The 24,923-nt window shown below is 36.3% G+C and overlaps 1 protein-coding gene across 1 annotated transcript; it reads right to left on the bottom strand.

Annotated features, from left to right (window-relative positions):
- Window positions 1-629: 629 nt before the first annotated feature.
- Window positions 630-24,923, bottom strand: COQ3 (coenzyme Q3, methyltransferase). The gene is made up of 7 exons (XM_019743394.3): window positions 24,767-24,923; window positions 16,241-16,367; window positions 14,096-14,248; window positions 10,536-10,635; window positions 8,628-8,870; window positions 5,964-6,123; window positions 630-4,771 (listed from the first exon to the last, which is right to left on the bottom strand). Exons 1-7 carry the CDS (start codon window positions 24,873-24,875, stop codon window positions 4,563-4,565), a joined length of 1,101 nt encoding a protein of 366 aa, XP_019598953.3. The 5' UTR covers window positions 24,876-24,923; the 3' UTR covers window positions 630-4,562.

Raw genomic sequence — 24,923 nt, 5'->3', positions numbered from 1 at the left:
AGCAAAAATTAATATAAGACCCGGTCTTATTTTCGGGGAAACACGGTAGTAGAAGATAATGCCCACGAGTCCATACCAATATAAACACATAATTAAAGAGTAAATTGGGGAGAAGGGACAGCTCTTCCTTTCAGTAGAATTTCATTAATAAGTGTAGAAAGAAAGATGAAATCACCACTCGACAAACACAATAGTCATAATTATTTTAAGCAAGAATCATCAGTGGATGATAAAACTAGTGAGCAAAATATAATAAAAAACAGGTATTTACACATTCTTAAAGTATCTCCCTACAAGACATTTACTCATTACAAAGAGAAAACATAGTAACTTACAGTGAGGAAACCTGGTAGACCACCTTAGCCAAGTGAACAAACATCACCAGTTACAAGACATACTGACATCTTGTGTCTCCTGACAAGATGCACAGAGAACGGCACAGCATCACTTCGGGGATATTCTTGCCAAAAATGCATGACCTGAATTTAATTGTGAAGAAAAGCCAGAAAAAAACCCATGTTGAGATACACATTCTAAACAAACGTCCAGGGCTCTTCAAGTGTCAAAGTTATAAATGACAAAGAAAATGGAACTGTCCCGAATTAAAAGAGACTAAGAAGACATGACAATTTAATGCAATGTGAGATTTTATTTCCAAAAAAAAAAAAAAAAAAGCAGTAGTGGGACAATTAACAAATTTAAATAAGGTTTGTAGGTTAGATAATAGTGTTGTATCGAAGTCAATTTCCTGGTTTTGATTGTACTGCAGTTAAAGATGTTAACGTTTGGCGAAGCTGCGTGAAGGGCATATGAGCAGCCTCTGGAGTACTTCTGGAACTTGTTTGTAAGTCTGAAATTATTTTACAATTATTTTAAAATGTAAAGTTTAAAACAGAGCAAAAGACCTGTAATGAAGTGTTCTGTTATTAAAATCCAACATACTTGCCAAAAACCAAACAATGAGGCCTGAGAAGGCGGCTGGCCAGACCGTGTTGGGACTTAGCCACGCTGAGGGATGTAGGCCTTTTATCAGGAACAATGAGAAACCACGAAAGGGTTTTAAGAAGAGATTGGGTGTGCGTCAGTTCATCACTGAGAGTCCCAATAGGAAACAGATGGCACACTTGGAATAAGATAATTTGAGGAAGATTTACTTACATGAGATTGTAAAAGTATGGGTACAGGGACCCTTCAACTAAACCCAACAGGTGGGTGGGTGGGGTAAAACGAGAAAAGGGGCGTTAGGCTGGCAAAGAATGGGGAGCCCAAGGGGTGAGGCATGGAAATGGAGGAGAACGTTTGAAGGAGGGGGATAATTAGGGAGGTCAAATGTGTAAGGTGAGAGCTGAAAACGGTCTTTGGGTAAAGTCACTTGGTCAATCTGTGACTTTGGCAACGACTGTGTCAACAAAATGATGGAGGAAGGTGGACCAGAGTGAGTTAAGTGAGACAATGAGAAAATGGGGACAAGTCTTTTGATACATTTGGCTGTATCAGAGAGGGGAAGGATAGGACACACTTCGTTCTGTAAGCTTTCCAACTATCCATTGTGGAATCCACTGGAACAATGGGAACACCTTTAACAAATTCTCCAAGTCACTGTAATTACAAAGAATGGTACTTTGTGGAGTCTTGAGCATATCTACAAAATGATTCTATTAACAAGTCAAAATCAGTCAAACAAAACGTTCAAACTTAGTATCTAAATGGCACCCGCTCTCCAAATCCAAACATGACCAAAAAATAGGAAGTTTCCTAAGATCACAGTTGCAACAATATTGACATTTTCATTTCAGAGCACTCAGGCATGATTTAGGGGATACACAATGTGACAACATTTCTAGTGCCTCATGCAAACTCCTGGATGTAAAATAAAAAAATTAAAGATAAGTTTTTATAATGTTTTGACTTCAGGAAAAATACAGAACACACAAATATAGCAATATTTTATATACCTGCATAACACTAATTTTCCCCAAAACAGCAATTTTGAGAAAAATTAAAGCTTCAGTAACAACTGTAATTACTTTCTGGTCTAGTCTCCTAACCAGCCTAGTTTCTAGAATCCTGCTTCTAAAAGACTCCTCCAGGTTTAATGGAGTTTTGCAGATATATGCTGGGTGCTGGGTTCTATAATCCCTTACAGAACTTTTGGGAAAAGCTTGTTATCACCTGCTTTGCCGTGTGACCCTTCCTACCATCACTGATTGCTCCAAGTGCTTTCAAGTTTTGTTCTCCTAGTGCTCATAGCCCTATGAGTCAACCTTAAATGGTCTAGCAGTTTTATAACCGTAGCCCCACTGAGCAATCTGACTCCCTTCACAAGATGGAGGTGGTCAGGTCAGTGTCCAGCTTCCCACAGCTGTTCTTCTCAACCCAAACTAATCCCTGCAAATTCACCTTCTTGCTCTCTCCAGCCTTGTTCTTTTTCATTCTAAAACAGGTCTACAATCTCTTTTGTTGCGCTGTCAGCCGTAGAATCTCCATCATTATTTCTTACAAGGGACTTTCAGGAACCCCAGAGTTCCTGAGGGAAGGTTTGCAGATGAAACTACCCATCATTGCTCTACTCGCTAGATTAAAGCTTTTCAAAAGTACGTAGTTCTCAAAATTAAAATTTTTCAGCTGGGTAATCCTCACTCCACAAACATCTTTTAAAAAACATGTAGGTCTTTTTGAGACTATTTCCCCTAGAATTTGTTTGAAATTGGCCTGAAAGATTAAATTAAGATTATATACACAGGCACAATATTTTTATCTCTTCATTCCGTAGGAAGTCAAGTGAAACACAAAGTAGCTATTCCTGAATCATCTTGAATTTTCAGCACCTAACAATGTATACCTTTAATAACTGAATGTTAGGGCTTTCTTTCTAAAACAAATGCACTTTGTTTGGGGAACTGCTTTTTGATCAATTCCCTTACAATTCCCTTCCATGGTTCTTAGATTATTTTTTAATACCAATATTTTTCTTTCCAACAGCTAGAATGAGGAAGCTTCATTTTGGTAATAAAATTACCAGAATTCGGACTAAGCATCAAACTTTTAAATGGAGGTCAATGGAGCTCCTAATTTTTAGTGCCCTAATTAGACATTAGCAACTAAACTTAAAATTTCTCTCTTAATTCTTTAAATTTCAGTTCCCTCCCCTGAAATAACACTGAGAACAAGCAAATGATAAGCTAAAATGGTTGAGACGTGTTTGCTTGAGAGCCCCAATCCAACAAACACGGACAAAGGAATAGAGAAAACTTGTATGAGCTTAAAAGTGATTGTCATGCGGCGTGTCATGTGGGGTCTCTGGTCCCGCTCCCCACAGAAGAACGCAGGACATGGTGAAGCCAAAAAGGAACACCCACGGAGACATAGGTAGGGGAGTCATACCTCTATAGTCTTGCTGGCGGCTAGGTTGCAGACACAGGAAGCAGGAGCCACACGATCTGCAACTTGCTGTCCTCTTCTCTGCCAACCAACCAACCCCTTGCTAACTGCAATCCACGCTTGCCAGCCACCATCTTTTTGCTAGCCCCCATTTTCTGCTAGCGTAGCCACAGCAGTTATATTAGTGGCCAATGGCTCACTGGTTACCGCTGACGGCCATCTAATCACAGCTGATGGCCATTTACTACCTGAGCCAGCACCTTTCCACGTGAGGCTGAGAGCCTGGAAATTGCACTCCTGGTTCTGTCCCCACAGTGATAAAGGCTAGAAAGTAAAAGCTGAGCTTCTCGTTGGGTCACATGCATTCAATCCACGTTTGTCACATTTGTTCCACACCCCCTGTGAATGTCCTTATACAGCACTGGACTTCCAGAAAAAGCCAGAGACTCACAAACTTCAAGAGTTAGGGAAATATATTTTAAGTCAGTCTTTTTAAGTGTAAAAATGTTAGCTGAGAAAGCAAATTTCCATAACTGAATTTTAAAACTGAGTTTAAAAAAAATCTTTTCTACTTAAAAAAAAAGCACCATAAAACATTTATGGAACTATACAAAGAAATATGTCCAACATAATCTGAACTTCTTGATTATAATGTTTGAATCCAAATCTAGCATATATTTTAATAATCCATTTGCTTTCCAACCAACTACAAATTAAAGGAAAAACATATTTTATTTTCCCATATACAAGTGGTATAAAACTATATTTGGTTTTCATCAGTCAGAAGCACAACTGCCTTTAACTAAAAACCAAATAAAGAAGAACATAGATGATACAGATTCCTTTAAATTAAAACATATTATAGCATGTATATACGTGTACACATGCTGGAAAAAAATATACTCTGCAAGATGAAGTGAAATATGCATACCCTATTGATATAACAAGGCTGAGGTACATGAATTCCTAGATCACACAATACCTCAACAAAACTTTTTACCCATAGAATAATCCATTGAAAGTAGCTGTTAGATGGAACAACAAAAACTTTTGTCCAAGGTTTTAACCCTTTTATTGACTTTCTTTTCTGCATGATCCTCTCTCAAAAGATAAACTGTATATTTTTTGTGTTTGTAAATATCATACTTTCAGGCCGTATTCCTACAGTCCTCAGAAACAATTCATTCCTTCCTCTCTTCATGCACACCTGGGTGGGTGGAGGCTTTCGCTGGGACATCTGCTTCCCCCTCAAACACAAGCTCGGCAGGGCCTGGGTGCGCCTGCTTCACAGCATGAGCTGCGTAGTTCAGGCTGGTGTTTTCAATCCAATGCCAGTAACCTGAGAAGGGGTTGTAGAGCATTCCTACCACAGTTTGAACTGACAGACCATCTGGAAAAAAAATATCAGAAAGAGTAGATTCAATAAATGTTTACCTTCCAAGTACAAAGAGTCTCATGCAACTCTCCATGTTAAAAAAAGATTCTTAACTCAATGGGCAAGAATACTTTATAACCATGTACTGATCATTCTTTACTGTGGCATAGACCGTAAACTCTAAACTGTAAAGCCAACTGCTTGGGTTGAAATCCCAGCTCTGGCACCTAGTAGATGACGACCCTGAGCAAGTCACTTAATCTTTCTGAATTTCAGTTTTCTCACATGGATAGAATATATACAGTTGTCAGAATTAGATGAGAGATGTGTGTAAAGTAACACCGTGCTTGGAATTTGGTAAGTACTCAATAAACATTAGTTGTTAGAAAATACCTGCCAACAAGTGGTTGCTCCTATAAACCATCTTTAAAATATTTTTTCTACTCTATTTTCAACAAGCTTAGTTGCAGAAATCTTTAGAACTTACTACCTTGCATTGGGCTGATAATATTCCAGTAAAACTAAGTTTATTGATATACTGTTCTGTGAACTAAAACCATGAGACATATGAATTGACTCTAAGTATTTAAGAGGAATACCAAATGCCAAATAAATGAACTGACAAATGTTATTACTTGACGAATGCAGCACATAAATCGAGTGCTCATGATGTGTAAAGCAGAGCTAGGCAACGTGGAGAGTACCGAAAGGAGACAGAGCTTGACTTCAAAGGGCTTGCAGGCTAGAAAGGGGCTTACAACCACCAAAATAACCACAATATAAAGTATGTTATAAGTACCATAAAATACCTAAAAAGTGGCAAGGGAGTTCAAAATATATCTGAGTATAAGGAAAAATAATATCTAAGATAAGCTGATACAAGGAGGGCCTCAACCAGACAAATTAAGCACGTGTAAGTAACAGACATTTGTACCTCGTCCTTAAACAAGTGAAGATGAAACAGCCAAAAAGTAATCACTGATCATCTGATTTGCTTGGCCCTGGGTTAGGTGCCACAGGTGAGAGGGAGCTGATATCTAGTAGTTAATTTTAACTTCAAGGAGTTTATGACCTAGTTGAGGAGATGAAACCAACATCCAAACAATAGTGGACTATTGAATTAAGTGTGAGGTTGTGTGATTAATAATTATAGGTACATTAAAAGTTCAGCTAGGCCTTGAAAATTGGAAAAATGCTTAATACTTACTTGATTCCAGAATGCTCTCTAGCTTTTCAGGTGAAACAAATTTCTCCCAGGTATGAGTACCTTTTGGTACAATACCTGCAATTTGCTCTGCAAAAACAATTCCCAAGGCATAGGACAGCTGTGTTTTGTTGATTGTAGTAATGAATAAAGAACCACCGGGCTAAAATAAATGTATGTATAGAAGTAAAAATGTAAATGTCAGGAGTATCATTTCGGTAAAGGCTTGGCTTTTACCCCCACCCTCCTCCTTCTTTCCAAATAATCTAAGTGCAGCTAACATACATAAGTATGAATAAAATATAATTTATCAAAATAGTATTTTTTTTCTCTTGGGAAATTCATTACTGAAGGCAGTCCATTACAAACGCACTCACTGAGTTTATGCAACAGTGCTTACAACTCTTAAAATTATACATTACTATGACTTATATTTATGCTTTAACATGCATCAACACTGTTTTCTCTTTGGGTGCCGAGCCTGTCTAACTTGTTTGGCACAGCTTACAGCTCACATCTTGGGCAGGCAAGCAACGCCAGTAAGTGTTCTTTGACAAAAACGTTAATGATTAAGGTTTGAAAGTTTTTTTGTCTTATTTTGATTTCACTAGTATAAAGAATATGAAGGGATCAAGATAAGCACTTAAATGAACACAAACCATTTTTGGGATTGTTTAGTCTACATTTTTTAGCCTGATGGGGATAAAATGCCAGAGTCCCTCCAAAATAATCATATTACTATATATGTGTGTGTATAATACATGTGTGTGTATAATACATATAATGTGTTTGTATAATACATATACACACACATATATATAATCAAATATATATATATATACATACATACATATATAGAGAGAGAGAAAGAGAAAGAGAGAGAGAGAGAGAGAGAAAGAGAGAGAGAGAGAGAGAGAGAGAGAGAGAGAGAGAGAGAGAGAGACTATATCTCAAATATCACCCCAAACGAAAAATAAGAGGAGGCCCTGAAATATTGGAATGTGCACTTAAATGAAATATGAGACACGATTTTATCACACATTGTAACTTTTCTCTGTAAAACTCCAGTACTCTAAAATATCTGATTAAGAATCATTTATGTGTCAATTACATCTTAATAGAGCTAGGGGGAAAATCACTTATGAATATCTAATCTGTGTTCTACAAAGTCCTACTATAAGGAAACAGAGTGGTGAGCAATAGCCATTTGTTTTGTTTATTTTATGTTTTCGGCCATTTAAAAAAAAACAAATTTCCATTAAAGCAAACATTAGTTTTAAATTCCACAATATCAGCATTTCTCATACGTGAAAGAACCTCCACTCATATATACTGACTGACACACAACACAAATAGTAATAATTAAGGAGTTTTGCTTGGAAAATAGGAGATAAGCCTAATAAAACTCATTTAAGAGGAAACACCAAGAAATGATTACAGATTGAAGGAGACTAAGGAGACACGGTAACAAAATGCAATGTAGGATATATATTGATCCCTGCAACAGAAAAATGACATCAGTAGAAAAACTAATGAACTTTAACAAGGTCTGTAGTGTAATTAACAGTATAATGTCAGTGTTAATTTCTAGTTTTGAGAACTGTACCATGGGTTACATACAGGACTAGGGCTACGGCGAGGTGAGGGAGGTGCCTAGGGCACAAAACTGAAGGAAGCTCTCTCTGCGGGGTGTGCAAAGGCGGGACTGGCACGGAAGAGCACATGCCTCCTTCACTTATGTGCTATCGATGCCTCACTTGCCTCACCCTAGTTCCTTTCCTTATTATGTAAATTGTTAACAGTAGGGAAACTGGGTGAAGGGTATATGCAAACTCGCTATATTATTTTTGCAACTCTTTTATGAATCTAAAATTATTTAAAAATGAAAGCTATTTTTAAAAAGCGCTGTTTAGGTAAGGGTTAAGCATTTCATTCTTTTAGCTCGTGACCTTAGGGTGTTACCTCTTGAATACATAAACAACAGAGTTGACATAGTAATAATAATATTTATTAAAATTTGGAACCACTTTCAGAGGACTATGTCTGGGGCAAATTATATAAGCATAATAATATAATGGAAAGAACCATGCTTGAAATCAAAAGGTGTAGATTTTAAGCTCCACATAAGTGCCTAGTGACCTCTGATATTTCCCAAATTCTGATATTCATTGGTCAAAGGCAGTGATAACAATGCCCTCCTTGCCTTCCTAACCTGGTTATAGGTAATATCAAGTGAGATCACATGTATGAAGTATTCTTTTATAAGCTGAAAACTGTTATACACAACACAGAGTTACTTAAATGCTAAGTCAATTTATGCTAATGATGGTTTTCAAGTATTAATCAAAACCACCTTCTTATTAGTTTGTCATTCAATGTCTATTAGGTATTTAATTTAGACTTTACCAGTGTAAAACTACCACTCTAAATCTATTGGTTGTATTATAATGTTCAGCACCAACATTTTTAAAGCTCCCTAGACACTGAGATACTGGATCTGGAAAACCCCGGTCCTGAGGGCAAGCTGAAAGGCAGAAGCAATCTTCAGCAGAGATGCTGTCCCGTAATCCTGGCTTCCTGGTTTCAAGTATTATGAAACATTTATTGCTATGGGTCCATACACACATTGAAAAGAGAAAACAAACAAGTAAACTCCATAAGTCTTACTTTTAACACTTGACAGCAGCACTGTATAAATGTTTCTAGATCAATCACATGTTCTACCACTTCAGAAGCTACAACACCATCAAATGTTTCTGTAGTCTCTCCCACAATCTCTTCCAGGGAACATGCTCTGTACTCTATCCTCTTATCCAGGACTGGATCAAATGATTTATGGCGCTGTGCTGTTTTAATGTTTTCATCCACAGGGTCAATTCCAATAACTGAAGCTCCAAGCCGCCCTAGAGGCTAATGGCATAAAAAACCGTTACCCGCAGGAAGAAAATAGAACACCTGTTAGCAATAAAAAGCTGATTAAAAAGGAAATAAGATTAACCACGAGGGGATAATCATTGGAGATAATTTATGGGTACAGGGAAGTTCATTGTACCATTTTCTCTAGTTTGTACACGTTTGAAAATTTCCAAATAAACAGCTTAAAAGTGACAACAGGGGCGGCCAGATGGCTCAGTTGGTTAGAGCGCGAGCTCTGAACAACAGGGTTGCCGGGAGCTGCACCCCCTGCAACTAAAGATTGAAAAACGGCAAATGGACTTGGAGCTGAGCTGCACCCTCCACAACTAGATTGAAGGACGACTTGGAGCTGATGGGCCCTGCAGACACACACTGTTCCCCAATATTCCCCAATAAAATAAAATTAAAAAGTGAGAATAACATAATAAGAAAAAAACTTACCAAGAACTACTTGAGAATAGTGAAAAAAGTTTTGTCTACATTCTCTAGGTACATTTATATGTACATAATATAGTATCGACACATTTAAAGTGCAATAAATGTTTTGTAAAAGCCACAAAATTTTCTGACATTCAAATTGTCTAAAGAACAATTTTTTTCTCAATAGTTCTTTTCTGTGACTGATCAGAAATGATTCTTCATAGCTAATTCTACTTTCGACTTTTATATTCAATCACTTCCCATAACATGCCCAAGTTTCTAAACACAGCCTTAATTTTTATCAAAACTTGCATAGCATTTATTTTATAACTCTTTAGTCAATAAGTTAAAAGTATAAATCAAATTATTTTAACTGTAGAGACATAGATCTGCAACAATAGACTGAGAAAATTGTAGAACATGTATAGTAAAATCTTATTCATCTACCGCTTGATACAGCACATATTCATGATTCTGGGGGATGTATTTTCATATATTTTACATTTCCTGAAATGTTGTAATTGATATCAGAAAAAAACATCCCACTGCCATACGAAGAACATGTTTTCTGTGCATGTAGAAACTTAGGTAAGTATCAAAGGCGTCTTTTTGGTGGTCAATTTGGCTGTTACAGACCTTGACAGAAACATTCCATTGAACATTCTTTACCTAAATATTCATATCCTATACTGCTGCTTAAAACACCTTTCAAAGATCAGATTACGATGCAGTATTGAAAAAAATTTGTATTCTTATAGAAGAATACAAAATAGAGCTGCAGGACATACATGTACTATAAGCTAAAGCAAACCTTCACAGGGAGAGGGAGTATTCTTCTAAGTACTCTAAGGCACCTGAGAAGGGAAGAGACACACAGCGGGCAAAACTCTGTCAGGTTTTGATACCAAAGCAAGTGCAGAAGGACAGCTTATCATTGCATCTAAATCAATGGAAATTACCTAATCTCTTGGGATGGAAGAGACAACAAAATTTTCAAAGCTATTCAAATGACCAGTGACTCATATTTGTGTTAAAAAAAAATCCTTCATTATAATTTTCTGAAATTTTTCTATATTTTTAAGAAAAAGTATGTATTCCTTTCATAATCATAAAAATATTAAACACATTAGGCATTTCTCAAATGAACAATATTGTTTGTCAAAAGGATAAATGAGGCATAAGCCATTTCTCATTTTTATCCCCCAGTTAAAAATGGCAGGAAAGTTGAAAATCACTTACTTCAGCTAACAATCCACCACCACAGCCAACATCAAGAATCTTCATCCCAGACAAAGGTTTTCCTGGCTGGTGATTAGCAACGGTTTTTAAAAGATTGTCTCTTTAAAAAAATTCAAAACATATAAAATGTATTAATTTTATCAATTAAGTCTTAAAAGTGAACATTAAACTCTCATTTCTTCAAGGAAACATTAAACTCTCATTTTAAATGGATTATTGATATTCTGGGTAAACAGATTTTTTATTTTCAGCATTGATGGAAATGACTATGTTTAATTTGTAAGATATTTTTAATAATCAAAAGCAGGAGGTTTAAAGCAAAGCTTTTGAATTAATCTAGTAATAATTACATTTTAATTATTAGCTTAGTCATAATCTAAGAAAAAGTTTAAAAATAATCCATTTTAGATTAACCCAATTTTATTTGCTTGAGATATCACAGCACTTATTAGCTACATTGTAGTACTTGCTACACCCATTTCACGTCTGCAACCAATAGGTTATTTTACATGGCTTAGAAGAAGCAAATTGAAATCTGTATTTTCAGAATTTGCCTCTATTCCCTTCTAAATTGAGTCTCTTTTAATATTCTACATTAGTGGTATTTTCATAATCATGTTAACAGGCATCCAAATCAAGGAAACTTAATTCTAAGATAATCATGGTAATACTTTGCCACATGGGCAAACATAAGCACACATGCATGGGCACTCACACAGAGATATATGTCTAACAGTATTGTAAACTAAACTTTTAAGTTGGACTATATATGAATTTTAATTATGTTTACATTAAAATAATGTTATACCAGGGTGCCAGAAAATGTATACAAATGGTCACTTTGGTAAAGTTGCTGTAGGGAAGATGTTGAGGACAATTTGCCTTCATTGATTGATGTAAGCTTTTGTCTATTAGCTTCTGTCTGTTCCTGTACATGAGACGATTTCTGTGCTGTGATCAGGGGTTGAGTAAATTCCCCCTTTGGTCTCATTCTCCCTAGCAAGGGAGATATGAGATATTTGCTGTTCTGTCTGTGCTGTGAGGTGATGGTTAGCTTATGGTGAAAGAAATTCTTGATCAGGGGTTGAGAATTCCTTCTTTGTTCTGTCTGTTCGCCCACATCAGCAGATGAAGTAAAAAGGTAGCTAAGTTATATCAGGACGACGTGACAGGCACGTTGCCAGGCTTTGGAAGACCTTGGGCTGATGGTCCCAAGCAAGAACAGTAGATATTGCTTGTCTGGATGAATTGGCCCTTCAGCCGGATGGGCAGGATTTCATATCAGTAACTGCCGGACCCTCCCAGAACTGGCCATTCCTTCAGAGGGAAGGAAGGAACATAAAACTTGGCTCCGGGGTACATCTAAAGAGATATATAAGAGACCTCAGGTGAATTAATATTGACTGATTGCTGTTTCAAGAGATCGCTATTTAGAAGATTTGCTGAGTGGATTGTTTCAGAATAAGAGATCAGAACTTGCCTCAATGGACAGTAGAGACTTTTTTGTTGGTGAATTGTTATCATTCTAGCATCTTTGGGAACTTGTATATAACTTGCAGCTTGCAGTATCAGAAGACTTCATAACTTACAACAACAACAACAACAACAACAACAATGCTAACAGCAGCAGCATTCTTGGGAACTAGCAAACAGCGGTGTGGGAGACGCCTGAGGTTCTCTCAGCTACAGACCTGGCAAGATTTTGATTCCTGACTTTTCCAGTGCTGTTCTCCCCGTTTGGTGAGCTTTGGGCATCTACTGTAATAGTTACTATCCTATAAAGCTTATTACTGCTTTTGAATACTCCTTACTGATGTTATTTGTGTATTTAGCCATGCAACTTTTGATCAATAGTAAACATATGTTGGGATCTCTTAAACTTATATGTACGTGTACTCCTTTGACATGATATTGGTCTCAATGTGTATAGTTTAGTCTTAACCACCTTTACTTTCTGTCATTAGCACATTCTATTCATTGCCTTTGTCTTTTGCTATTGCATATTGCTAAATAAATTGATTCGATATTGATAAATAAATTAATTAGCTCCACTCTAGCGTGTGTCCCGCCCCCCCCCCCCCTTTTTCTTTTCCCTGCTCGTCATTACAGTTGCTCAAGCAGTAGTTTGCCATAATCAGAAGTGTCTGGACACTGATGGTAACCACTTTGAGCACCTCTAGTAATTGCAGACGTCAAACATGAGTTGTATTCATCTTTTGCTGTTGGTATATATTGAGTATTACAATTTTAATAGTTTTTCCTTCCTTAAAATGTGTATACATTTTATTGGCACCCTCTGTACATAATAAGGATATCTTAGGATATCTTTTATTGCTACTAAAATTAATTGACATCTAAGAATAACCTAGATGGTGGTTCAGTAGATCATTTCAGAAGGTTGTAATATACAGAAAGGACCCATTTCAAATGAAGTCCAATCCATTCTTCACACATTGGCCAAAATGACTCCTTTATGTCATAATTTAGATCACATCACTTCCCTTCAATGGCTTCCAATTATGCTCACAATAATATCTAAACTTCTAACCATAACGTGTACTGGGTGATATGTTTTAGTGTGATGTCTAAGTGATGGTATCACAGCAGTTTGAATAGAGTAATTCTCAAGCTGAGAATATATCAAAACTCTCTGGAAGGGTTGCTAAAACATAGTCTGCTGACCCCCAAAGCAGTAGGTTCAGGGCAAGACCTGAGCATTTTGCAATTCTAACAACTTCTCAGGTAAAACCGATGTTGCTAGCGCAGGGCCTACACCTTTCACTGATCTAGCCTAACAGAACGACATTTCGCTTTTCTCTGCCTTAGTTTTTCAGTGATCATCAACTCGGTGGTAATAAAAAGGTAACAGTATTTCTCTTTTTGATGTACTGGTTCTGGATGAACCACCAAAAAACCATTGGGAAGTTCCTTGAGGGCAGTCTGAGTCTGATAGTCTGTGTCTATTACAGAGCCTTGCCCATGCCATCTGCTCAAAAATGTTTAATGAATAAATAAATAAATGGACATAAGAATGAATGAACAATTTCTTGATAAAGGGAGTCTGATGAGCCTTTGCCTTTACGTCCCATGGCAAACTATATGTCCCTGTAGTACAGGGACTATATTTCAAATGATGAATATCTTTGTAGCTTCTATGGTATCTGGCCCCCAAGCTCTATACAACATAAGTGCTCCATAAATACTTGCTGAATTGAACCGTCTCAGTAGTCACTTTATTAGGACTGCCTGAAGGTCAAAGTTGTTATAAAATGACCTTGATACCATAGGACCCTAGTTCCTTTTCATAAGGATTTAGTTCTAATTAACCTGATAATGTCCAAAAATGCTTCAAATTAATTTATGAAAGCAGCCCAGAACTTGGATGTTATTTAAAAATATTAATGGTTTCAAACAATGGATATTGAAGAGAATATTCCTAATTTCTAAAGCAAACTTAAAACACAGCATTTTGAACCTAAGTATAAATCAAGAGAAAAATGAACTCAAAAGAATTATTAAAAAGAGTTGCATTTTAAAAGACAGACTTTCTGGCACGTTACCTAATAAATGGCACCCTAAGGTCGTTCATAGAATGAAGAGGTGCATATACTCCTTGCTCATCCCACCACCTGTGAGCCAGGGCCAGGAAGGTTTTCACCTCACTGCTGTCTACAGTGGTTTGAGAAGTACTGTACCGTCTTGTCCAAGGGTACCTAAGAGGTCAAAATGAAGAGCCAGGAAAAAAATGCTGTTTTAAAACATGTAACATGGATATATTATGTATAAAGATACTCTAATTTACAATGTATTAGAGTCTAAATACTCATTCTTGATGTTTCAAAATGAAGTTTTCTTATCACATTACTTATAAATATGGTATACACATATATATCACAGATGAAACAAAATTAATTTGCTTTCAAAGTAAGTTACAATGAAAATGAAACTATAAAACTTGGCCTTCTGGGTCACATCTGATAACAACAACAACAACAACAACAATAATAATAATAATAATAGCAGCTGTAGAAGTAACCATTTACTGAGCACTGACTAAACGCCAATACTATTTAAGAACTCCACACGTCATATGTCATCTCATGTAATCCTCCCAGAAACTTTCTAAGGTACTGTTATCCCCATTACGCAGATAAGAAAAGGGAGGCTCAGGGAGATTAAGTAAGTGGTGCAGCCAGGATTTGCAGCAGACGCCTCCATCTTCTCCATTTCTACTGCCATCATCCAAACCAAGCTCCCGTCATCTCTAGCTTACGTTTTGTCCTAGCCTTTGAGTTTGACAGCCTGCTCCCTACCTCATCCCCCTCTAATCTGTTCTCCACAACGCAGTCACTACTCTCCTCATCCTCCCCACTTCAGCCAAATGGGTCTTGTTTCAGTGCTATGAACTGACCATGCCTGCTCCTTCCTCGAGTACTTTGTATATATTGTTCCCTCCAACTAGACCATTATTCTCACATTCCCCCTTCCCTCCTCTACACACCTAATTAATTCCTTCCCATCTTTCAGCTTTGAATGGATGTCATCTAAGAAGTCTTCCCTGAGTCTCAAAACTGGGTTATATTACCTATTTTAAGTCCTATAAAACTTTATACTTCTTCATAGGGCTATGAGATTATTTGATCATGTCTCCCATTAAAACATAAGCTCTATGAGGGCAAGGCATGGACTGTCTAGCTTACCATTTTATTCCTAGTGAGTGACTAGCATAGTTCCTGGAACACAGTTGGTGCTCAGGAAACACTTGTCAAATGAATAGGCTGAGGGAGGAGGCCCAGAAAAGTATAATTAACCTTAAAAAAAAGGTTTTTAATTAGATGGGCTCAAACAGGCAACTAAATAGGCATCAGACAGACAACTACACCGAATTCCAGATCAACGTACATGATAAGAAAATTGTCCAAAGGTTTTTGGGTAAAAGAGAATAAGGCTGTTAGGTAAGAATAGGTAACGCCATTCAAATTTTCTCTATTTTTTCTTAGCTTCATAGAATACATTCTATATTGATTAGTTATTAACATTTTAAGAGTTAAATGTCACTTTTCTTTAATATTATATTATGAATATTACCCTCCTTTTCAATGCTTCTTGAAAAATAAAGAACTTACAACAGATAACTGTCAGTGGGTGCTCAGTTGACTGAAGAATGATTTTGCAGACATCAAATCTTAAGAGCTACCTCATTTACAAGTAGAAGCATGCACTCATGCCTTAACTCTATGCATTTACAAGGTTAGAAATTGGTTTATAAAATAAGAATACAGAAGGACATTATGTTGATTCAATCTTACTACCGAAAACATACTTATTCCCCTTATCATACTATTTTATGCTACACCCAAATGATTTATAATTTTAAGCACGGCATTATTTGTGTCCTGTCATAAAAATATTGAGGAAGCAAAGAGTACGTCTTCAAGTAATATAATCTTATATTAAAAATACAAGTTATCTCTGAATATGGATGAAGGGTACACACCATATACTATACTACAATTTTTCTGTGGGTTTGAAATATTCCACATTTTAAAGTTGCTGGAAAAATAAGAATAGTTAAATAAATAAAAGCAACTTAATCAAACCACAGGAGCTATTATGTACTGACAGGGTTTATTAAACACAACCAATACAAAACTATTATTGCACATAATTATGAAAATATTTGCCACAGTAATGAATAAACTTACCTGTAAGTTTTCATTGTATTCAAGCAGGCAAAAGTCATTCTATAGGATCTGGACCACATGATTCTGTATTCTTGGAAAACCCATGGTTTAATTTTTAGAGTCCAACTGAGCTGATTCTCCGAATAAACTGAAAAAAAAATTAAATGTCTAGAGAAAGCATTGCACAGTAAGAATCCTTACTATGCATGTACTTGAAGAAACTATTTTATATGGCAATTTTATATTACAACTGACAAACTAAAGGATTATTTTCTTAATTTTGGATTTTATTCTAAAATATACAATAAAGATCTTGCATTCTGCCATCTAACTCTAATCAGACACTTCTGAAATTATAATTAGCAAAATTAAGTAATGCATATTTAAGTTTTCCATGCCATTAATTTTTACATCCACATTATGCTGCACGAAATTATAAAAAATGATATTTAAATTAAAACTACATTACCTCTTTTTTTTTTTTTTTTTTTTAGGGGAACAGGACTTTATTGGGGAACAGTGTGTACTTCCAGGATGTTTTTCCAAGTCAAGTTGTTGTCCTTTCAGTCTTAGTTGTGGAGGGCGCAGTTCAGCTCCAGGTCCAGTTGCTGTTGCTAGTTGCAAGGGGTGCAGCCCACCATCCCTTGCAGAAGTCGAACCAGCAACCTTGTGGTTGAGAGTCCACTGGCCCATGTGGGAATCGAACCGGCAGCCTTCGGAGTTAGGAGCACGGAGCTCCAACTGCCTGAGCCACCTGGCCGGCCCTACATTACCTTTTAAATTAAGGTAATACTGATTCTGAGATTATTTGTGAAAACCAGTTCAAATTCTGTCACTTTCATGTTAGCTATATGAAATGGATTTATACATATGCTCAACATCCTTTACAGAACAAAAAATATCTCATTAATAAATACTCATCCAGTCTATATATTCAAACTTACATTATGAACTAATACTCTACTGCAGAACATTCAATTGTTTAACTGAATGTTTAACATTTAGACAAAGTAGACCTTAGAGCAAAGAAAATCACTATGGAAAATTATTATGATATAAAGGGTGACCCATCAAGAAGACAGTGCAATCCTAAATGTGTATGTGCCAAACAATAGACTTCCAAAACACATGAAGCAAAAGTAGAATTGAGAGGAGAAATAAGGATATCTACAACTATAGTTGGAGACTTCAACACACCTTTTTCAGTAATTAATAGAACCACTAGACAAAAAAATGGGCAAGGATACAAAAGAACTGAACAAGACCATCAACCAATAAGATCTAATTAAAATTTATAAAACATTTCACCCAAACAAAAACAGAATATACATTCTTTCAAGCATGCATGGAGCACTCATGATAGACCATGTCCTGGGATATAAAACAAACCCTCACAACTTTAAGAGAAGTGAAATCATATGAAGTATGTTCTCTAAGTATAATGGACTCAAACTAGAAATAAATAACAGAAAGATAACATGAAAAGAACAAAACACTTAGAAATTAAACAACACAATTCTAAACAATCCATGAGTCAAAGACAAAGTCTCAGGGAAATAAAACTGAAATAAATTAAAATATATAACATATAAAAATCCGTGGGCATAGCTAAAGCAGTAATTAGGGAGAAATTCATAGCACTAAATACTCATTTTAGAAAAGGCAAGAGATCTCAAATTAATAATCTAAGTTTCTTCAACAAATAAGAAAAGAGAGTAAAATAAACCCAAAGCAAGCAGAAAGAAGGAAATAATACTGATAAAAGTAGAAATCAATGGCATTTTAAAACAAAACGAAATAGATAAATCAAGTAAAAAGCTAACTCCTGCCCTCTACAACTAGATTGAAAACAACTACTTGGCTTGGAGCTGATGGATCTTGGAAAAATACACTTAAATAAAGTTAAAAAACAAACAAACAAAAACGTTAATTCCTTGCAAAGATCAATAAAACTGATAAACTTCTAGCAAGGCTGACAAAGAAAGAGAAGGCCTAAATTACTAACATCAGGAATGAAAGAGGGGATATCACTTATGAAGCCAACAGACATAAAAATGATGGTAAGGAACAACTCTACACAGTGAAATTCTACAAATTTAGACGAAATGGACTAATTCCATGAAAATCACCAAAACCCATGCAAAATGAAACAGGTGGCCTGAATAATCCTGTAACTACTAAAGATACTGAATTCATAGTTAAAACCTTCTGAAAAATAAATCTCCAGGCTCAGATAGCTTCACTGGTGAATTCTACCAAATACTTAAAAGAGAAAAAACAACCAGCTCTACCCAATCTCTTCCAAAAACAGAAGAGTGAGGAACATCTCTCAATCCATTTTATAAAATTAGAATTACTCTAATACAAAAACCGGACAAAGATGGTACACCAAAGAAACCACAGACCAATTTCGCTCAGGAACAGACACAAAAATTCTCAACAATTAGTAAATGGAATTCAGCAACATATAAAAAGAATACTAAAGCACAACCAAGTGGGATTTTTTCAGCTATGCAACACTAGTTCATATTTTTTTAAAAAATCAATGTAATCTACCATATTAATAATCAAAAGAAGAAAAACCACATATTCTTATTAATTGATATGGACAAAACATTTGACAAAACCACACCCACTTATGATTAAAAATTCTCAGCAAACTAAGAATGGAAGGGAAATTCTTCAATCTATAGAGCATCCATAAAAACCCTCGCATGCACAGTGCTTAATGGTGAAAGACTAAGTGCTTTACCCCTAAAATCAGGAGCAAGGCAAGAATGCCCATTCTCAGGACTCCTTTTCAAAACAGTACTAAAAATTTTAGCCAGTGAACTAGGCAAAAACAACACATAAACCAAGGAAATAAAGACATACAGAATGAAAAGGAAGAAATTAAATTGTCCTTAGTTGAAAAAAAAAAAAAGCTCTTGGAACTAATATATGAGTTCAGCAAGGTCACAGATTACAAGGTCAACACACAAAAAGTCAACTGTTTCTGTATATTAATACTAACAATAAACAATTGGAAAGGAAAATCCAAATGCTGTATCATTTAAAATCAGTCCAAAACAGAATAAATTACTTCCATTGTTGTGTTAGGTTGGTGCAAAAGTAACTGCGGTTTAAAAGGCTAGAAATTGCAAAAACCGCAATTACTTTTGTACCAACCTAATATAAATGTAAAAAGGGTCTGTATGCTGAAAATTTATATAAAATACTGATAAAAAGAAATTAAAGGCAACCTAATAATCGGTGAGACTCAACATGGATTGGAAGACTCAACATCAATTCTCCCCAAATTTATCTATTTGTTTAACACAATTCTTATCAAAATCCCAATCGTATTCTTTTGTAAATACAGATAAGCTGATCGTAAAATTGATATGAAAAGACAAAAGAAATAGAATAGTTAAAACAATACTGAAGAATAAAATTACAGGAATCACAATAACCAATTTTAAGGCTTACCAGAGAACTACAGTAATCAAGACTGTGGTATTGGAGAGGGGACAAACACAAATATCAATGCAACAGAAGAGAATCCAGAGATAGACCAAAAAAGTTTACCCAGCTGGTTTTTTGACAATGGTGCAAAAGCAGTTCAATGGAAGAATAGTCTTTTCAATAAATGGTATTGACACAATCAGACATTATAAACAAAAAAGAAAACTTCAACTTTAATCTCAAATCTTATACAAAAATGAACTCAAAATGGATTATTGACCTGAATACAAACCTATGAAACTTTTAGAAGAAAATATAGGAGAAGCTCTTTATGATTTAGGATTAGGCATAGAGTTCTGACAACAAAAACACAATCCTTAAAAAAAAGTGATTAAAATGGACTTAATCAAAATTGAAAACTTTTGCTCTGCAAAAGACCCTGTTAAGAAGAAGAAAAGACAAGTCATAGAATGAGAGGAAATATTTGCAAATATACCCCACAAAGGACTTATCTCTGGAATATATGAGGATGTTCTTTAAACTCAACAGTAAAAAACAAAAAACTCCCATAAAAAAAAAAAAAAAAAAAACAACAACAAGTAACGCAATTACAAAATGGATGTGGACATTATAAAATGGGTATAAACAGACAGGAACATACATCTCATCAAAGAGGATATATAATACAAATGCAAATAAGCACAAGAAGATGTAAATATCAATAGCCATTAGAGGAATACAAATAAAAGCCACTACATGTCTATCATATTGGCTAAAATTTAACCATCCTGATATTACCAAGTGTGGACCAGGATATGAAACAACTAGATCTTTTACGTATTGGTGGTGGGAATGTAAAATGGTACAGAAACGATGGAGAGCAGTTTAGCCATTTCTAATGAAGGTAAATATACACTTATCATACAACACAGGATTTGCATTTCTGGGCAAAATTTATCCCAGAAAAGTGAAAACTTCTATCCACACAAAAATCTGTACACAAATATTCATAGCAAGTTTTTCATCATAGTCAGAAACTGGAAACCACCAAATATCCTACAATAGGTGAATGGTTAAACAACCTGTGGTATATCTGTATCATGAAATACTCAGAAATCAAAAGGAATGAACTATTTGATACACAGAATAACTTGGATGGATTTTACATTGAGTGGGGAAACAAAAGACAATTTCTAAAGGTACATACTGTACAATTCCATTTACATAACACTCTTCAAATGGCAAAATTATAATAATGGAGAACAGCTCAGTGATTGCCAAGGGTTCAGGTTGGGGCCAGGGTCTGACTATGAAACAGTTCCATATCCCGATTGTGATAGTTATTACACAAATCTCTATGTGTGCTAACACACACACAATGAGTGTATGTAAAGGTGGTGAAATCCAAAGAAGGTCTGTAATTTAGGTAACAGTATCATACTAATGGCTATTTCTGGCATTGACGATGTACAGTGGTTAGGTAAGATGTTATCACTGAGGAATTGGGTGAAGGTCATATGGAAATTCTCTGTACTATTTTTGCAACTTCTTGTCTTAAATTATTTCAAAATAAAAAATTTAAAAATTACAAAGTATAAAAGGGAACTCCACAAAGCACCTCTCCTAACCCTTGACTATAGTTATCCAGTTTTCCTCTCTGGAGGTAACCAATGTTACTACTAGATTTGTAAGTAAGCTTCCAGAGATATGTTATATATATATATATCATTTTTGTATATCAATTTCTTTTATCAATCTCTCTTGTTTTATAAAAATGCAGCACAATATACACATTCTTCTGCAACTTGCTTTCTTTCACTTGTCAATGTATCAGAGATTTTTTCTTAACAGAGCATAAAGAACTTTTGTTTAGGGCTGCATGTATCCATTGCATGGCTATCTCATTTATTTAAGCAGTGCCCTATTAATGGACATTTACTTAGGTTATTTCTAATTTCTTGCTACTCCAAAAACATAAGACTCAATTACATAGGTAATTTCATATATTTTTGAGAGTAACTGTAGACAAAATCCTAAGAATTGTGTCAAATAGCATGTGTATTTATAAATTTGTAATTGCCAGTCACAGATGTTGAACCTATTTGCAATCCCTATGATAATTTCTAGTACTGGTTTCCCCACACTGATAATACATTGATAGTCACCCTTGCAATGTATTATCAAATGTTTTTATCTTTGCTAATCTAATAGGGGAAAATGCTATCTCTGTGCAGTTATAATTTATCATGAGTGAGGTTAAATGTCCAAGGTGATGGTATTAAGAGATGGGGCCTTTGGGAGGTGATTGGGTCATGAGGGGGAAGTCCTGGTGATTGGTTTAGTGCCCTTATAAAAAAGATCCCAGAGAACACAGCAAAAAGGCTCCATCTATGACCAGGAAGTTGGCTCTCAGCAGACATAGAATCTTGGGCTTCCCAGCCTAAAGAACTGGAAGAAATAAATTTCTGTAATTTATAAGCCATCCAGTCTGTGGTATTTCATTACAGTAGTTCGAATGGACAAAGACAATGAGTATTTATATTTATATTTTGTGTCCTGTCTTTCCGTAGTCTCTAAATATTTTTCTCCTGATATTTTAATGTGTTTTTAAATTTTTTGTGTTGTTTTTTTAATAGGCCCTTCACACTCTGGCCCAAATCCATTTCAGTGTTTTCAAAAGAAAAAAAAATGTGCTTCTAGGCTTTTGCTTATGTTATTCTCTCTTCTACCACTTCCATCTCTGCTACCTACCTATCTGTACTACCTTTTAATACCCAGTTCAAACACTGGGTCTTACTCCTTTATAACTAGGCAGGTAAGTGAGATATTACTGGAGAATTACATAAATTGTGATACATAGATAAGAATATATAAGGTATTAATAAGAAAGACTCGGAGATTTTAACACTGTGCCTGCTCTCTACTCAGTGATGACCCCTATCTCCCTCACCTCCCCTATCTCTGTCAAATTAGTCCCTCAGTCATCAGTATTGCCAGAATTCTTAAGAGCTTTACAAACCACTTGACCATAACTGAGAGAAACTAATTCAGTTTGTATTAATAAATACAATGCTACCAATTCCTTCTGTACCTTGAATCTGTGATAATTATAGTATTTGAGACTTTAAAGGAATGGGGAAATTTCATCTCGTTGAAAAGTCCTTTATCCAGCACCTATTAGGTACCACGTTGATAGTGACCAAGACCCCTACCCTGCCAATATCTTAGTTCCAGGATCATTTATTATCTCGATTACTCTAAGGCCTTCCTGAGCCGAGTTTTGCCTGCCTCCATCCCACTTTCTACACAGCTGCCAAATATTTCTTAAACACAAGTCTAATTATGTTGCTCCTTCTGTAATTTCCCACTGTCCTTACAATAAAGTCAATCACAGGAGGTATACATGGCGTTTCATGGATTTATCCTGGCCTAAAAGGTCTGCTCTCATCCTTTCCCACTCTCCGCCCTCATCTGTAGCCCTCCATTCACTCTACTTTTCAAGGAACACTTTGCAGTTTCCCAGAAACCTCCTCACAGACATTCAAGCTGGTGCTTTGGCTACGCCAACTGCTTCTGGCAACTCTTTAAAGACAGCTCCCCAAATACTTGTTAAAGAAGTTTCCTGTGGCGGCCAGATGTCTCAGTTGGTTAGAGCGCAAGTTCTGAACAAGAGGGTCACCGGTTTGATTCCCACATGGTCCAGTGTGCAGCACCCTCCACAACTAGAGTGAAGACAACGAGCTGCCACTGAGCTTCCAGAGAGGCAGCCATCTGCTCAGTTGGTTAGAGAGCGAGCTCTCAACAACAAGGTTGCCGGTTCAATTCCCACATGGGATGGTGGGCTGTGCCCCTGCAACTAAAGATTGAAAATGGCGACTGGACTTGGAGGTGAGCTGTGCCCTCCACAACTAGATTGAAGGACGACTTGGAGCTGATGGGCCCTGGAGAAACATACTGCTTCCTAACATTCCCCAATAAAAAATAAAAAAAAGTTTCCCTTCCCTAACATGGATCATATGCTCCTTCTACGTCCACTCCTAAAATCTGGAAATATATTGTGTGTGTTTTTCTAAATTCCTGATTATAAAAGACATATTTACTAAAAAAAGAAAAAAAAGTTCCAAAAAGTATATAATGATAAAATAGATCACCAACTCCACAGCTGATAATCAATGCTAAAATTTGTCTCTATTCTCTCTATATCTCCATCTATATTTGTAGCTCTATGTTCACAATACTGATTTGTAACTTACTTTAACACTATATCCTAATCATCTTTACATGTGGATACACACTGATTTAAACCACCCTTTTTATTGGCTACACTATTTTCCACCACATGAGTACCAACTTAACTCTATTGGTGTGCCTTTAAGTTTCCCATTTTTTTGCTCATTCTATCCTTATCTTAGTTGTATTCTAACATTTTTAAAGAGACATTTGAGGTATCATTCATTTTAAAATTCCCAATGCCTGGCATACAGGATTTATTAGAGTTTCATGTAAAGGATAAACTTAAGTTTCTGGTTAACATTGTGAGTTAGATAAACTGTCTTCTACAAGCATCAGGTTCAGTGTGTTATTTTCTTGATCTTTGCTAACACAGGCTGTTGTTGAATTAACCTACTAATCAAAAAGCAGTATAGCTGCCTTAAATTCTTTCTGATAAAAGGCAAGATAAGTGCAAACAAAACACAAATACAATGCTATTAATAACTATGAACAACAGCTAGTGTGCCTTATGCCGCAGCAAAGGAAGGCACACGACCTTGAGATTCTGGCAGGCACAGAGTGGTCGCCAGCTCGAGGAAGGAACTCAATCAAAATGAGACAAAGGTTGCTGGATCCATGGCGGGAGTGCACGGGCAGCGCTCTCCTGGGCCAGGACCACAGCCCCAGCTATTTTTCCCAGCCTCTGGGAAGGGGAGGACGAGGACCCAGGCTGGCCGTCTATCGGACAGTGAGGGCAGGGAACGAAGAGAAGGGTCTTGCCCTGACCCCGCGGGGAGCCCAGCGACAGCCCAACACCCTCTCCCGCGCGTGCGCACAACAGCTGGTCCGCACGGTGGGCTGCGAGCGAGGGATCACCACTCACACACTCACCCGCCGACGAAGTTAAGCGAGGACAGCGAGCCTGTGAGCCCCAGCACCCAGACCTAAGTACTCCTAAAAAACCACTCCCGGAGGAGCTGAGCTTGCGGGCTCCCCACATCGCGACAGAGAGGACCCGCCTCTTTTCCGGTCCCTCCCGTAAAAGATC

Source organism: Rhinolophus sinicus, chromosome 2 (genome assembly GCF_057876585.1).
Source record: "Rhinolophus sinicus isolate RSI-liver-muscle chromosome 2, RSI-T2T, whole genome shotgun sequence".
In the NCBI taxonomy this organism is placed as follows: Eukaryota; Metazoa; Chordata; class Mammalia; order Chiroptera; family Rhinolophidae; genus Rhinolophus; species Rhinolophus sinicus.
This window is presented reverse-complemented; position numbering and strand designations above follow the sequence as displayed.